Source organism: Protopterus annectens, chromosome 12.part0, assembly GCF_019279795.1.
Source record: "Protopterus annectens isolate FY-2018-M chromosome 12.part0, PAN1.0, whole genome shotgun sequence".
Taxonomy (NCBI): domain Eukaryota; kingdom Metazoa; phylum Chordata; order Ceratodontiformes; family Protopteridae; genus Protopterus; species Protopterus annectens.
In genome coordinates, this window is record NC_056746.1 from 1,148,224,413 (window position 1) to 1,148,242,525 (window position 18,113).

Sequence of the window (18,113 nt, forward strand, 5' to 3'; positions counted from 1 at the left end):
AACTTTTGACCAACATGAGTCTATTATTGTATTATATTGCACAGCTTATAAGCAAGGGAATTGTCTAGATGTTGCTTTTCCCCTTTATTCAGCCCTCTTTAGGTCAGTTATTGAATATAATGCCCCTTTGGCATGTATCTGTCCAAACACATTCCAACAACTGGAACACTCACAGAGATAGCTTACTAAAAGGATACAAGGCCTAAACAACATTTCCTACATGGACCACCTCAAAGCCCTGACACTGTACTCCGCATCCTAAAGAATGTTAAGAAGTGGCATAGAGTGCTTCCTCCGACCCATTACTGATGAGTTTACATCAGACACACAGACGTGTGTGTGTGTGTGTGTGTGTGTATATATATATATATATGTATATATATATATATATATATATATATATATGTTTATTTCACTGGTTTGACTCTGCCTTTCAGCAACAGTGATTTACTGGCATCACAATTGCAGCTATGTTGTCTTTATGCAACTATGCTGTATTAAAATTGCTGTATTAAATGTAATTCATTTGGTATTGGTGTTAGAAACCATAGTCACTGATTTATTTAAGCTAGACAAGTAACACACCACTGTTTTATGCCTGTTTAAACCACACTGATACTGTTCTGCGTATTTGTTTATTTCACTGGTTTGACTCTGCCTTTCAGCAACAGTGATTTACTGGCATTACCAGTGCAGCTATGTTGTCGTTATGCAACTATGCTGTATTTTAAATGTAATTAATTTGGTGATTGGCTACTTTTTTTAAACCAAAGTGACACTATTTTATACTATTTAGACTGTGTTACTTCTTAAATACATGGCTGCATTTAATAATACTACCATTGTGCTTTGAAATGTGTTAACAAGTGGGTTGCTCTGACTGTGTTATGGCCATTTTTTATGATTATTGCTGCTCTGCTGTATAGAAAATAAATGTTCTTAACAGTGCTATAGTCTACTGGTGAAGGACCTGCTACGTAGCACATATACTAACTTGTGCATCTATCATCAGATTCTATCCCCCTCTATCTGCTAGATCCCTGAAAGGCTTGAATGCCAGAAGGACACCTCCCCTGCTGAAACCTAACTGGAAACTTTCCTTCACTGTCCCTCTACTCTGAAAAAATCTGCCAAGGTTAATATTATCTTATCCTGTCTGTATGTACTGTATTGATTAGCCATACCAGGTCTACAGCACTACCAGTAATCCCTCAAAGCCCCACAATCAACCCTAAAATACTAAACTGGGTTACTCCTATATCTGAGGATTACCTAGTGAATATATCTAAGTTTCTAGGTATATTACTAGCATAAATTAATTCAGACACACAGAACAAAGCTCCTTTTTACTGTAGGCTCTGTAGCCCAGCTGTCTGCCTTAGATTTTAGCACTCAGAAACGGAGCTTAATCATACTAACAAAGGAAAAACAGTTGCACTCCCTGCATAAAACATATGAAACTAGAAATTACATAGCATAAACCTGATGCAGGGGTTTAAACTCTTGAGCTCTGTTCAGAAATAGCAGACAATTGGCAGAAGAAAGCTTAATGTAAGAAAAGGCTGCAAAAAGTGATTACTAACAGTATACTATGTAAAAATTGTATACTGTAGGCAAAAACAAGGGTAAGAAAGTATTTAAAACAAAAAAGCCTCATTGTACTTAATGTGTTGATAGTTTCCCACTGCTAGCCGGTTTCTTTGCATTAGCCCCGCTACACTCGCCCTTGCTCTGTGCCTCAACCTGCCCCCAAATTTCTCCCGCCCCTAGATGTGCTAAATTTATAGCCACAACTGCCACTCCCTTAATTATAGAACCAATCAGCAATTGTTAGTCCCACCCTAACTGCAACACCCTCCCTATTTCTCTACTCTACCCTCATCTACTACCCTCCCATCCCCATTCTTAAACAATTGTAAGTTGCAAAACCTCTTCAATGCCTCTGCAAGCCTCAACCCCACCTTTCTATTCAAAGCCCTCCTACTACTTTTACCCATGCTGATAATTATGTATTTTATCACAGCTTATGAACATCTCTCCCTTTCAGGCTCCCACTACCCCAGATCACAGACCAGTACTCATGCTCTTTCACATAACTTTAATCAGCCACTACTCCCCCTCCCTTCCAACTCCCATATTACAATAACTCAGCAGCTCATTCGAGTCAGTTATGTTAACCCTAGAACTAAACACTACTACAAACTATTATTCAGACTTCAAAAACTAATAATCTATTCTCAAATTACTGAAACTCAAAAACCAGGCAAATGACTATGAACAGCTGCAGAAACAAACTCCACTCTTGCAATAACTTTTTAAGCGCTTTCATCCACCTTTATTTACATGAACTTCTTCAGAAATGTTTCCACTATTCTCAAATTAACCTCACAATGGATGGGGACATCCACCCCAACCCAGGACCAACCCCTTTAGAAGCATCCAACCCAATATGTAATATCTCCTCTAGCCTGCAAAAATTTAAACATCTCCTCTGCCTCTCTCCTCATCTGCCACCTAAACATCAGAAGCCTAAATAATAAAATCCACTACCTGCATGCCCTCTTAGCAGTACACTCCCCAGTTATGCTATGTCTTACAGAAACCTGGCTTAAGCCATCCGACACTGACAATGAAGTTAGTCCTCAAGGTTACAATATAATACGACTGGACCGCACCTCAAAGAAGGGAGGCGGGGTAGCTGTTCTATATAAATCTTCAATTAGTGTAACTATTTCCAACTCTCCACAAGTTCCTCAAGCTGATAAAGCTGAAATACTCTTTACAAAACTACAAATTAACCAGCATAAATCTATAAACATTGGCTGCATTTATATCCCACCTGGCAACAACACCAATATCCTTGAAGACATTCTACAGTGGCTGTCCATAAACTCCCCCCAAAAAAACTATTGTTTTAGGTGACTTTAATATAATTAATATAACATAGACTGGAACACCTGCTCCTCAGACTTTCCTACTACCCACATAACTCTATATGGTTTCTCCCAAGTCATAACCTCCACCACCAGAACTAGTAAGCCCAATAACAAAGAAAGCATACTAGATTGGATTCTCATTAATAACCCTCCCCAAATGTATAAGGAAAGCACCCAACCTGAGGAAATAAGTGATTACCTCCTAACATATGTATACTCAGACAAAAAAATTATATCCCTCAAATACCTAGCTTCAGAACTATCAGGAACAGCAAGAGCTTCAATCAAACCAAATTCCAATTAGCACTTCAAACATGTAACTGGAATAGACTAAAACTACTCGCACTAGGCGAGGCAGTGTCACGCTTTAACTCCACATTTCTTACAATCCTTAACAATCATGCACCCACCTGGAACATCAGAACAAAGAAAAAAGCATCACCATGGCTGTCCAAATAAACTAGACAAAAAGTCATGAATAGAAATAAAGCCTGGTAGTCTTGGAAAAAGCAATAAAAACCCTAAGGATCAACTAGTATATAAACAGCTAAGAAATGATACTAAAAAGATTATAATGTTAGACAAAAAAGGCTATTACCGTAACCTGCAACATAAACATCAAAATTGACCACAAATATTTTGGTCCAGCTTAAACAATCTTCTCCATCCAGGTAATACTACTACCCCTACCCCTGCGTCTGTCCTCCAAAAACCTCCAGAAAATATTGCCAACACCTTTTTTACGGAAACTATACAATCCCTTTCCAAACAACTAGGCCCCAACAACCTAGACCCAATTAACCCCATATCCAATAACCACCCATCCTTTAACGTTCAACCTGTACCAACAGCATTTATCCGATCCTTAATCAAGAAACTGAAACCCACCACCCTTTCAGCAGACCTAGTCCCGGGTGAATATCTTCAAAAGGCTGCAAATGCAATAGCTTATCCCATCTCAATATTAATTAACAGAACCATCTCTGAAGCATATATCCCCTCCATCTGGAAAATTTCCTATGTAATTCCTCTCCATAAAGGGGGTAACTCCACTGATCTATCATATTACCGGCCCATCGCCATTCTGTCCCCTCTAGCTAAAATTATGGAAAAATGTATCCACAACCACTCATTCATTACCTCAGTTTGCAGAATCTCCTAGCTCCCTCCCAGCATGGATTTAGACCCCACCATAGCCCTTCTATCCGTGTCTCAGACAAATCAAATCCGTAATAATACGTCGTCCTCTACTGTCTTTCTTAACCTGCCTAAGGCATTTGATATGGTAAACCACCAGCTACTCATTCAAACACTAAAACGTCTTGCCATAGACAGCCTAGCAATATGTTGGTTTCAGCCCTACCTCTAAGTGGCAGACAACAAGCTGTGCTATGGAAGGATAGCGTTTCTTTCCCTACTGCCAGTCACCCTTGGAGTTCCTCAAGGGTCTATACTAGGGCCTCTCCTATTTTCCATCTTCATTAATGATCTTCATACAGTCATCCCCAAAGTAACTTGCATTCAGTATGCAGATGACTCTACCCTAATCTGTTCTGCCACCTCCCCATTAGACCTGCAGACCATAACCCAAAATACTTTCAGTGTAGTAGAAAACTGTCTCACTGACAGGCGTCTTCTCTTGAATCCAAATAAAACAAAACTGCTACTCTTCACCCCCACTTGGAAAGCTACACTCCCATCATTTACCATAACATCTAATAATGGCACAATAATTTCCCCAGAAAGTAATACAAAACTATTAGGTGTAATTGTTGACAATAACCTTAAGTTTGACGCTCACATCGACAAAACCATTAAAACAGTTAACAAAAAGCTAGGATCTCTATATAGAATTAAGGCATTTTTAACCCAAACTGCTAGGACAGTTATTGCCTGAACACATTTACTTTAAACCCTTCTTTATGCCTCCCCAATCCATACAAACCTGAGTAAATCTGACTTCAGTAAACTCAATAGCTGCTGCAACACCGTAGCCAGATTTGCCACAGGCTCAGCATATAGAACCCACCACTGTATTAACCTAAAATCTCTAGGCTGGCTAGAGTTTCCCTCTCAAATCCAGTATAATCAATAATAGCCCACAAAGTCCTCCATCAGCCCAAAAGCACACCCATACTCAAAAATATAATTACCCCTTAGATAACCTAGGAACTCTCCAGTCTTCTGACAAAATACTGGCACAAACTGTTAAATCTAAAAACTTAGCAGGTGACTCATTGTTTTGCAACTCTGTTGGAACAATCTGGAATCAGCTCCCTACCGAACTTACAGCAAACCAAACTATTAACCAATTTAAAACATCTCTCAAAAGATTCCTAAAAGGTCACTGGCTTGTGCCCCTGTACCATCCCTGACTAACCCAGCTTTACCACTCTCTTCACTACCTGGCTATCTGTAAAATAGTCAATGTTTCAGACTTAGTCTCATTCTCATGTGTATTGTACTACTGAATGACATGCTACCTTTTTCAGCCTTGTACCACTAAAAATGTCTAAGTTTGAACAAGAAAACTCAATGTTAAGGTTAAGTATGTATGTATTCCAAGTATGCATATAATCCTATAATTCTGTACTGGTATCTATATGTGACTGTATAAAACTGCTACTGTTTAACTCTTATGTAACTATCCACATGTGGATCTTTTCTCCTTGGGCCTCCGCTGAAAAATGGACCCGTGTCCAGTCGGACTATCCCGGTTAACAAATGTAAAATAAAATAAGTGTGTGTGTGCGCGCGTATGTGTATATTTTTATACATGCATGTACACGAGGGTCATCTGTTTTCATCAAAGGCAAAGTCTGGTATTTTCTAGAATATTTATGCATAAATATACATGTTCATAAGTGTTTATATACCTCAGTGTGTTAGATGTATACACATAATTTGTTTAGAATTTTTTTTTTTTTCTTAAGTCATGTCTGTGGCTTTAACTGTGTTGAAGATGTAAGCAATTAAAATGTAGATGTTCTTTCAGTAATGTATCAGGATAAGAGTTTTAGCAAAACAAAAATACGTACTTTGTACTTTTAGGAACAAGTACTTGCTTTTAAACAGTGAAGAGCTGAATGAGCTAAGTGCAATTTCGCTGAGAGCCAATATCCCTGAAGTAGAAGCAGTTGTCATCACTGACAGGTAAGAAAGCATTTTACATTAAGAATAGAAGTGGCCAGCTGTTTACCTGATAAGATGCTTTTGTTTGAATATGGAATGGGTATTTTTGAATTTCTTAAGTATCCTGTTTATCAAGAGTGCTGCTAAAGACAGGCTTCAATAGAAATATTTAAACCTGATCTCTAAAGTTTGGCAGCCATATAGAGGTAGTTATTAGGGAGTGTCAGGACTGCACAGTCTTACATGGGACATGGGGTAGCACCTGTGCCCCGCAGACATCCCCCATAAGACATTTTCTTGAGTAACTCATTTGATGCATCTGGCATGGTAAAATGGACTTTGACAAAAGAGTCCGCCATTGGTAGTGGCCCACAGAGATGGGGTCAAAGATGCCTTGTTATTGGCAGATTGTTCGTGCGTGCTGTTTTGCATTTAGTTGTTTATATTAGTTCAAAGACTTAAATGTTTTTTCACTGAATTGTTACTCTCTGCTGTGGTTAAAAGACCTAATTGCCTGCATGTCGGAGGTGTGTAGGTGCATACATGTATGCACATACATAAATGAGGTGTGTGGAAAAATGCAGGGAAGATGAATCTTAAATTAACACTTCATAGATGAACATACCATATCACAACTTCACTGCAGCTTTGAAGTATAATTGTTTAGAATTTTTTCAGGCAGTTTTCACATTGTTAAATGCCAGACAGTGAGCTGTTTAGATTTTTTAATAAATGCATTGGGTTGATGTGGTTGGGCAGTGCAGCTTCTGTTTAAGTCTGTAAGAAATAGTTTAAAGAGATGTTCTTCGTTTTTCACTGTTGCAGTCATCACACTTGGGTTATCTGCCTGCAGGTAGCCCACAGTCAGCCCGAATACCAGAGTCTTGGGATTTCTGTGTCGGATGCTGTCGCCTCATCCATGACCTCAGGTCGTCAGGGGTATAAAACATGCAGCTGACGCCATTACATCAGCTTTTCTTGCCGTGTGGAAGCCCGAAGCAGAAGCAGTTCACAAGTGTCCGTCGGCAGCTACCTGAAATTTTTGTTTTTCGAGTTTCAAACCTGAAGTCTTCTAAAGCTAAGTACCCCATTGGGGATCCTTTTTTCTTGCTCTAACCAATGTCAGAAAAAGTTAACAGTTGTATTGTCTGTGGAAAGCAAATACTCAGAGATTTTCATTCTTACTGCGTCACCTGTTTAGGCCCAGACCACATCCCTCACTGTCGATCTTGTGCCTTGTTCAACACCTGAACTATTTGTTGTAGGGCTATTTTTGTCTCTAAATTCTTTCACTCTCATTCTCCGTATTCCGAAATGGCGTCAGTAAGCCAGCCGACTACCGACTTTCCGAAAAACGCACAAAGATAAAGACAGACCGCATAGGTCCAAAACTGCCGATGACTATTCCATTAAGTTAGTCACCGAGGCCCCTGGTACTCAGTGAGGTGCTTTCCCAGACCCTGTTACCTGCTTCTATAGATTTGCAGGCCTCAGGTGAGACCCATTTGGAGTCCGGTATGCCACGAGATTGCTTCTTCGACTATGGAACCTGCGGATGTCTCTGCCTTGGATGGGTCCAGAGCCGCTGTGCAGGCACCGGCTTCTGAGGGTGTATTCAGACCTTTCCATGTTTGTATTAAACTGACTACTTCGTTAATGACTAAATCTACCGAATTTCTCAGGCCCAGAGTTTGCACTACGCCTAGGAAACAGATGACCAAAGCAAATTCTAAAGCTCCCATGCCAGAGAAACAAATGCTTAGAATGGCTGAAGACCTTATTACTTTAATTAGGGAAAGCCAGCCTTCCCTCTCTAAAAGACAAAGAACTGATTTTCCTTCAGATTCTTCAGACCATGAGTCTGTTGACTCTGACCTCTGTGATTACCAGGACATACCCTTATCTACCTATGAGGACTCTGATGCAGAGGAGTCAATTCCCTCAGGCTCCCCCCTGAGGACCTTTCTTCCGGTGAAACCTTGCATACCCTAAGAAAGCATTTCTGCTGAGAATGCCAGGACTACCCACAGTCCAAAAAGAGACTGGTTGAATTTTTAGACTTGCCTCAGCATAGGCCTCTAGCTATTCCCCCTGTCCTGGATATTGTAGATGATGTCTTGATGGAATCCAGCCTTACCCCTGATACTTTACCACCTGCTCCTAGAAAGCCTGACAGATACTACAGAGTGCATGACTCTCACAAATTTCTCTCTAAAAAATCCCACTGCCGATCCAGACACCATTTCCCAGGGACCTAAAGGTATTTAAGCTTCTACAGCCAAAAACCCCACCCCTTCGGACAGGGATTCTAGGGCTCAAGACACATTGGGTAAGAAGGTATATACCTCTGGAACTTTTGCCATCAGGGCTTTAAATTGCCAGTTTCACATGTTGAAGTACCAGCAGCATATTATTGATCTAATTAAACAAATATGTTGTTTATTCCTGATTGTTTAGAAAATAAGGACTTAAGACTTGATGCATTGTGCAAACCAAGTTGGTAAACATACTTTGCAGTGTGATTTTGATGCCTTAGAAGCATCTTGCAGGGTTGCTGTCACTGAGTCTGTTCTGAGAAGGCATGCTTGGCAAAAGGAACAAATCTTGCCAGACCATGTCAAGGCAAAATGACTTGATGCTGCATTAAACCAAGACTGTCTGGCTCTAAAGCAGTAGTAGTTCTTAAAAAGATGGAAGAAAAAGCTAAATCCATGCAAACTGTTGGCATTGGCCTTCAAAAGATTGGTCCTTTCCATTCCCTTCCAGACCTTCTCAGGCCAAACCCAGGGGCAACAGACCACAAAGACTACAGTCTCAGGGTATGCACAGATCTAAACAGTGGAGTGCTCCCTCCTCAAAAACTGGGAGTGGTAAGCCACCCCCCTATGGAAAACGTTCACAATGACTTGTCCTTAACCCTTCCCAGCCATGCCCAAGTACATGCACCCCTAGGAGGAAATTTCACCCTGCATGCAAAAATCTGGGAGTATATTATACAGGACCGATAGGTCTTAAACATTGTATCCCAGGGATACAGATTCTGTTTCCACTCTCTGCCAACCCCAAGCGGATTGCTGGACCTTCCTCCAAACCAGTGGACAGAGGCCCAAAAGCAAGTACTTTCTCTTCTCAGTATCAGGGTTATTCAACCTGTGCCAACAGAACAAAGGGGACAGGGTTTCTACTCCAGGCTGTTCCTGGTGCCCAGGAAAGAGAACTCTTGGCGCCCTATTCTGGATCTGTCAACCCTAAGCTTATCTGCACATCCCCATAAGGGAATCTTGTAGGAAATATCTACATTTCAGGGCAGGCTCTATACACTTATCAGTTCTCTGCACTTCCCTTTGGCTTATCTATTGTGCCCAGGATATTCACAAAGTGCCTGGCTCCAGCCATTGCTTACTGCAGGCTGAGAAATATTCAAATTTACCCATACTTGGATGATTGCCTAATTCAGGCGGACAGTCAGGAATTGCTACTTCAGCACTTGGCCTTTGTAAAGAGACTCCTAACTTCTCTGGGGTATACCATCAACGAAAAGAAATCACATCTGGTACCCAGCCAAAAGATTGTATTCCTGGGAGCAAGCTTGAACACAACTTCCCAGATGGCATTCCTCACTCCAGAAAAGCAGGTTTATTTGACAACTTATTTCAAACTACTGACCACCCAAACCCAGTTGTCTGCAAGAAAAATACTGCAAGCCCTAGGGTTCATGGCCTCATGTATTCTACTGATTCCATATGCAAGACTGCATATGAGGAAACTCCAGTGGTACGTAAAATGTCTCTGGTGTCAACATTCCTAGGACCTGGAAGCAGTGATTCATATCATTCCTTGCCTAAGGACAGAGTTCCTTTGGTGGGCAGAGGCTTGCAACCACAACAAGGGACTCCCTTTCTCACAACCCTTCGCCATCCAAACTCTGACAGCAGACTCATCAGACTATGCATGGGGGGCTCACATGGCAGGCAAATGCATTCAAGGCAAATGGAGCCCAGGACAAATTCACCTGCATATCAATCAAAAAGAAATGTTAGCTGTACAGAATGCACTTACAACCTTTAAATACCTTATCCTGCCAGGACAATAACTGATAAAGACAGACAACACCACAGTTATGTGGTACATAAGCAGGGAGGAACTCACTCCTACCCACTCTGCAGGTTAGCCATGACACTGTGGAACACAGCCTTATGCAACCAAGTGCACCTGCAAGCTCATTTCCTGCCAGGCAAACAAAATTCACTGGCCGACGACTGGAACCAAACTCATTCAAACGTCTAATACACAGGTGGGGGACACCACAGGTGGACCTCTTCGCGCGCCCCCCCCTCCAAAACCATCAACGAAACAAATTTTGCACCAGAATTCCCCACAGCCAAGCTTGGAAAGTGGATGCCTTATCCTTCACATGGGAAAACCTCTCAATCTATGCCTTTCCCCCTCTGCTCCTCCTTCCAAAGGAACAGGACAGGCCAAGGACGATCCTTATTGCACCAGACTGGCCACGCCAGCACTGGTACCCACTCCTACGCAGTCTGACAGCAGTGCCACCCTGGCACCTACATCAGACCCCCTCTCTGCTGTCCCAGCAGGAGGGACATTTTTACATCCTCAGCAGCAAACCCTGAACCTAGCAGCCTGGCTTATTCCCTGAATACATCACCAGCAACCTTTAGCAAACAGGTGCTGGATGTTATCCTTGAGGTCAGGAGGCCCAGTACTAGGAAATCCTATTCAGAAAAGTGGAATAGATACTGTTCTTGGAGCCAGTCACAAGGGAAGGACACAGCTGTGCTCCCCTTGCCTCAAATCCTAGAGCTGCTCTATAAGGGCCTCTCCTTCTCATCAATTAAGATTCATGCCTCTGCCATCTCAGCTCGTTACAATACTGAGCCACCTCTCTTCTCTCACCCTCTGATCAAACAGTTCCTGAGAGGAACAATTTAAGACCCCCCAAGCAGAGCTCCCACTGCTGCCTGGGACCTTAACTTTGTCCTAGAGAAGCTCACGTTCCCCCTTTTGAGCCTGCTGCTACAGCAGAGTTAAAATTCCTCTCTCGGAAAAAAGCCTTACTGCTAGCCATCACTTCAGCAAGAAGAGTGTCTGAGTTACAGGCCCTTATGGCTGTGGAACCGTTCATTATCTTCCATGCAGACAGGGTTTCCCTCAGGACTAACCCATATTTTATGCCCAAGGTGGTATCCAGTGTGGCTTTAAAGCAATCCATCCATTTGCCAACCTTTTTTCCTAATAGTCAGAATAAAGGGGAAAGGATCCTGCTCTCCTTGGACGTGCACAGACAGCTCAGGTTCTACCTTGACAGGACTAAACCTTTCAGAAAGTCTGGCCAGCTGCTGGTCAGCTTTGCTACAGGGGTGGAGGGCAAGGCCATTTCCAAACAAACCATTTCTAAATGGATAGCACACTGCATCCATTTCTGCTACAAACACCATGGAAGACCTATCCCACAGGGGATCAGGCCGCATTCCACTAGGGCTACCTCAACCTCTACAGCTTTTCTCAGGGGAGTCCCTACCAGGGACATCCTGGAAGCTGCAACCTGGAGTTCTGTACACACCTTCACCAAGCATTGCCGCTTACCTATGTTTTCCAAGTCCAGAGCTGGATTTGCCACAGCAGTCTTACAAGGCCTGCTTGCCAGCCCTACTACTTCTTGATTGCCTTCACCCTTCCTCGGCTTTGGGAATCAACCCAAGTGTGATGACTGCAACAGTGAAATACAAAGAACATAGCTGAGTTGTGTACACTTACCATAAATGTAGATGTTAAAGTGTATTCACTGTTGCAGTCCTGGTTGCCCTCCCTCCGGCCCCTTGTCTTCCTATACTTTCTACCTATCCTCTTTTTTGGCCATACCTTATGGAAATGGTATTTACTTTTTGCTGGAGATGTTCCACACCATTTGATTGCTTCCTATTTTGGGGGCTCCTGACATTTGCGGCAAGAAAAACTGATGTAATGCCGTCGGCTGCATGTTTTATACCCCTGACGTCATGGATTAGGCGACAGCATTTGACGCAGAAATCCCAAGACTCTGGTATTCGGGCCTACTGAGGGCTACCTGCAGGCAAATAACCCAAGTGTGATGACTGCAACAGTGAATACACTCAAACATCTACATTTATGGCAAGTGTACACAACTGTACTTTCTTGAACCTTCTTGCTTTGATGAAGTCCTTCCATGATGAGTAATTAAGAATTGCTAGATTTAGCTGATGTGGTGAAAATTTGTTTGGCTACTGTCTTCTCATTGACTTTTCTTATTTTTGAGCCAGCCCTTTTAAGGGGGGTAGTTCTTAGGTTTGGCACAACAGTGGATTCTCTCCTTGATTGTTTAGCTGTGTTTCTTACTGCGCAACAGAAAGAAGCAGTCCAGTGCAATCTGTAAATCGTCAGAGCATTTGATAGAGGATGGCACTTCAAAGATTTCCTGTGCCAAACTGAAGAGAAATGTTTTCACTTGGGTTAGCTACCAGTAAAACAAGTATAAGTAAAACAATGTATTACATGATTTAATCTGTCTCCGGCGTTTGTTTTCAAAATGGTGCATTAGATGGTAGCAGTCATTTTATTAAAATAGGAAAGTTTTAGTGGTTAGTGAAAACATGGTCCTGCCATTTCAGTGTTTGGCTTTGAGAAAAGTCTCTTTGGTAGAGAGACCAGATAGCTTTTAATCTAGGTCAACCTTTTTTTTCACTATCCTTGTTCAATACACAACAGATGTATCAGAATTTCCATGGGGATCTGTGTCTGGAGTTAAAAAGTGGAGTCTGTGGAACACAGAACAGACCAAACACATGAAAGTAAAAGCGATGTTAGCTGTTACTCATGCTGTCTATTCTTCAGCATCTGTGATCTCAAGGACCACTTTGTGATCAACACCACAGTGTTTTTTCCATAAACAGGGGGGTCCCATATCACCCCCCAGTGCTGCTTTGCAAGAGTAGCTTGGGAGGTAGCAATTCAGCACACTTTAACTTTCTGTGCTGCTTATGTCGTGGCAGACAAGCTGAGGAGGATCAGGACAGACCCTCTTAAATGGAAATTGAGTGAGGTGGTGTCTTCAGGAACTGATGCAGTTCTGCAGAACTCCTCAAGCAGATGTTTCCCTCTTTCAAAACAGGTAACCGAGTTAATTCTGCTCTGGGATTAGTTGCGAATAGACTTGTAAAATAGATGGCTTGTGCATTCCCTTTGAGAATGGTCCTGTATGCATTTTTACTGTTGCATTAGTGTCCAGGGTCATTCTGAAGATTCAGAAGGGCACCACAAAAATCGTTGTAGTTCACTCCCTTTTAGCTCAGGCAGCAGTGGATGGTTTATATTGATCACTGCTGCAGTAGCCCAAGCTATATATGGGTTATATCCTTCATAGGATATAACTGTCCAGTTTACAAAGGTTCAAAGCACCACCCACATGCCCAGCTGTTGCACAACCCGAGCTGAGCTGATTAAAAGACAGGTGTGGATGCCAAGCCCTTCAGAGCTTTCCTGACATCGAACAGAGCACTTCTCTTAGGGCTTACAAGGATAGAAGGTTGTCTAACATTGTTCTATTGACGGGTGGATAAGTTCCCTTCAGGAAAAAAAAATCCACATTTTTTTCTTTTAAACTAATTTACTGTGGGGAAAAAAAGCATTTTAAAGCACAGAAATGTATTTTGATTGGATGTAATGTTACTTGTATGTACTTTTAAACAGGAGTGCACTTTTTCTTTTGTGGTAAAAAGTTGTTAAAAGTACTTTTTCTTTGGAGAAACTGTATTTATTTTACTTCTTCAGAGATGGGGAAAGTGTTTAAAGTGATTTTTACCAAAAAGAAAACATTAAGCAGCCTTTGCCACCACAGTATGCTAGAAATTTGCCTCAACCAAAGGTGGATGGTTTTGATGTGGCAAAAGCTGGTTCCTCTGACCACTCATCTTATTCTTCAAATCTCTTTGGCTGTTAGGGTCCCCTCAGCAGGCAAGAGAGCCACTCTTGTTGGTCATGGAGAAGGGACAGGGAATGTGCCCCTACTTAGCCAAAATGTTGTGCCTACCTCTGTGGAAGCTGTTGCTGGCAATGCTGTCTGTTTGCTCAAAGAAAACTGAACGTTTAACTTCTGTTAATTTCTCTGGACAAGTGGTATATTTTGAGCTTGACTTTGGGTCTTCTACAGGCTTTTGACCCATCTTATAAGGAGATCTCTGGGAAGAGGAAAAAGGGATTCCTCTTTCCCTGAAGAGGTGCAAGATTTTGAATATGTGGGGGAATGTAAAGGACCCGTTGTAGGTGTGTGTTCTCTGGTTTTCAATTCAGTTTCAGATGAGAGTAGGATATCTTGACTGTCCCTGTAAGGGCTTAATTCACTTATTCTGAGATTTCCACAATCCACAAAAATTTTGGTCTGCAATCAATCACATTCTCCAACCAGGTAAAATCACCTCCACAAACCCTAACACTGAAGGTGATAACATTGATATTGCCACCCAGTTTAATGCCTATTTCACCTCCTCCATCCAAAAGTTATTCAACAATGTTCCCACTACTACTACAACAAATGCCTCCAAAATATAAAACTTTCACTGTAAGACCAACACCCAATTCTCTCTTAAACCAGTTCCAGCTGACCTAATTCGTAAACACCTTGCTACATTGAAACCTACCACTCTCGCTGCTGATAAACTCTCCGCTGATTACCTCAGGATTGCCACCTCTGCCATCACCTACCCTCTTCCATACTCGTCAATAGATCCATAGCTGAACAACACTGTCCACTCTCTCTGGAAAATTTCTTACGCTATCCCCCTACACAAAGGTGGTTCCTCGACAGAACTTAGTACAGCTATGGGGTGATAATTACTATCTCCCCTATCAAAAATCTTAGAAAAATGTGTACAGACCCAACTACTGAATCATCATCCTCAATATAACCTGCTAGCAAATTCCCAACATGGATTTCTGCCAAACCATAGTACCACCTCTGCCCATATATCCTTTACTGACCATGTCAACCAACAATGAAATCTTGGTAACTTAGTGTCTGTTATCTTCCTAGATCGGTCAAAGGCATTTGACATGGTATCCCACTGCAAATTACTATCGACTGACTCTGAGCTCAATCTGAATAACTCCTCTCTACTGTGGTTTAAAAATTGTCTGTCCCTTTGGTAACAAGCTGTTAAATGGCATAACTCTCTCCCTTCTCCTCCCAGTGGGACAAGGTGTTCCACAAGGATCCATTCTTAGTCCCTTACTACTTTCCATCTTTACTAGTAACCTCCCCTTGGCTACACTACCCAACAAACTTAATGTAGTACAGTATGCTGATGACACCACCTTTATTTTCTCAGTCCCCTCTCTAAAATTATTCCAAGATAGAACCCAGGAAGCCTTCACTACTATAGAAAAATGGCTAAATTCCTCCCAACTCATACTAAACCCATCTAAGACCCAACTCATGATCTTCCACCCATCCACAACATTCACCCCTACCTTGCCATTCTCAATAACATCCTCCATCAGTACCCTTATCACACCAGTAACTCAAGCTAAGCTGCTAGGTGTAACCATTGACCAAACCCTAAAGTTCGATAAACATATAGCAATAACAATTGCCAAAGTTCATAAAAGACTAGGTTCACTCTACTGCTGCAAGAGCTTCCTCACACAGGAATCCTGAATCACTATCCCTCTTACCCATCTACTCTCTACCTTACTATATGCTTCCCCAGCCAGAATCCCAAAGTCTGGGTCGGGCGCCGGGTTGTACAAGCTAGTACCCCTGACGCAGTAGCGCTGGTCACATCACTATTTCAAAGGCAAAGACACAACTCTCTCCTTCTAAAGCTCCCTGCTCCCTCAAGCTGCTTCTGAATCCCCAAGACACAAAAAGCAATTATTAAAGATGGCTGAAGATTTGCGCTTCTGTATCTTCTGTTTCTTCCTCAGATCAGGACTATTCCTTTTGAAACCTTGCATGAGATGAGGGAACATTTTCATTAGGAAGGACAGGGTATTCTCTTCCCAGAAGAGGTTTAGGAATTTCTTCTTTCTTCCCAGCATAGGCCTTTAGCTATCCCTCCTGTTTTGGACATTGTAGATGATGCTTTTCTGAGGCTAATTTGAATCCTGATTCCATGCCTCCTGCTCCTTCTAAGCCTGATAGATTTTATAGGGTTCCTGACTCTCATTTATTCTTATTTAAAAGATCCTGAAACTATTTCTCAGGGCTCTAAGGCTGCTAAGGTTGCTACTTCTAAAATCCTATCCTCTGAGAAGGATTCTTTAGACAGGTGGGGAAAAAGGTATATACTCTGCTACCCCTGTCTGTAAGGGCTTAAATTGCCAGTTTCATATGTTTAAGTATCAGCAATTTCTATTGTCTGTTTTAAAGCAAAAGCTTGCTTCCCTTCCTGCTTGTGCAGAGGATAAGGAACTTCAAGATGTCTTGCATGCTACTGAACAAGTGAACAAGCATAGTTTACATTGTGGTTTTGATGCTTTTGATGCTTCTTGGCTGGGCAGCTCTGGGTACTGTTATCAGGAGACATGCCTGGCTCAGAATGTTAAAGAAACCTGAACAGGTTAAGGCTAGAGATGCCCCTGTTCAACATGATGTTCTTTTGGATCCAAGGCTGAGGAAGTTATTAAAAGATGGAAGAAAAGGCAAAGTCTATGCAGACTGTAAAAGATTTCTGCAAGTCAGCTTTCCTCCTTTTTCAGGAATTGGCCCTAAAAAATTGGGTCCTTCCCGTCTGACAGGCCCTCAAAGGGGGAAGGGGGAGGGTCAGGGGTGTGGTCGTCAGTCAGGCCTCCTAGAGATCTTAGACAATGGACTGCTTCTTCACCTAGAAGGGAGAAGACAGATCCCAATCTCAAAGAAAGCAAGCTCAATGACTCTCTCGGTGGGGCTAGGACCCCTTCACCTGGATGCCCTCTCGGGAGGAAAACTGCAGGACAGATGGGTATTGGACGTGATTTTAAAATGTTACAAATTCCACTTTCACACTTTGCCAAAGGCTCACGGTTGGCCAGATCTCCAAAACATCAATGGTCAGAGGCCTTAATTCAAGTGGATGCTCTTCTGGCCATGAGAGCCATAGAGCCTGTTCCACTCTTTGGAGGGGAAAAGGTTTTTATTCAAGACTGTTTCTGGTTCCCAGAAAAAAAAACTCATGGAGACCTATTCTGGACCCTTCTGTGTTAAACACCTTTTGGAAATTCCAAAATTCAAGATGCTTACTCTGCAGCAACTACTTGGATGGTGACATTCTATTTACATATTCCCATCAGGCAAGAACGCGGAAATTCCTCCAGGTTCAAGGCAGGGTTGAGGGCACTTCAATTCCTCTGTACTGCCCTTTAGTGCCTGGCACCAGTAGTGGCTTACTGCAGACTTCAGGGATCCAGATTTAGCAGACAGCAAAGATCTTCTGCTTCAACATCTGGACTTTGTTCAAAAGTCACATTTGATCCCTTCTCAACAAATGGTATTCTTGGGAGCCCTCTTAAATACAACCTTACAAAGGGCCTTCCTCACTCCAGAAAAAAACTCAGCTGCTGCTTCTACTTTCCAGCACCTTAACTCTATCTCAGCTCACTGCAAGGAAATTCCTGCAGGCTCTGGGCTACATGGCTTCCTGCATTCTGTTGATTCAAACAACGCAGGCTTCACATGAGAAAACTTCAATGGTATCTGAAAAGTGTATGGTCACAGCATCACCACGATCTGGATATTCTGATACCTCTGATTCCCTGCCTTCAGAGGGAATTCTGGGGAATTCTGGTCCAGGGTATGCACTCCTCAACCTACTCAAATCCTAACCACGGACGCCTCGGATTATGCTTGAGGAGCACACTTTCTAGACAATTGCCAGCAGGGAACCTGGGCAAAGGACCATCTTCACTGGCACATCAATCTGAAGGAAATGTTGGCAGTTCAAAATGCCCTTCTAGCCTTCAAGAACCTTTTGCAACCAGGGCCTCTGCACAACACGACGGTCCTGTGGTATATCAACAAGCAGGGGGCTTCTC

General features: G+C 42.3%; 1 protein-coding gene across 1 annotated transcript in view; it reads left to right on the top strand.

Annotated features, from left to right (window-relative positions):
• Positions 1–18,113, top strand: part of LOC122817037 (transient receptor potential cation channel subfamily C member 4 associated protein) — a gene marked incomplete in the record, with an annotated part of 2,826,501 nt that overhangs the window by 1,945,376 nt on the left and 863,012 nt on the right. The window contains 1 exon segment of the mRNA XM_044090168.1: positions 5,988–6,089. Within this exon segment, the coding sequence (XP_043946103.1) occupies positions 5,988–6,089 (102 nt within the window).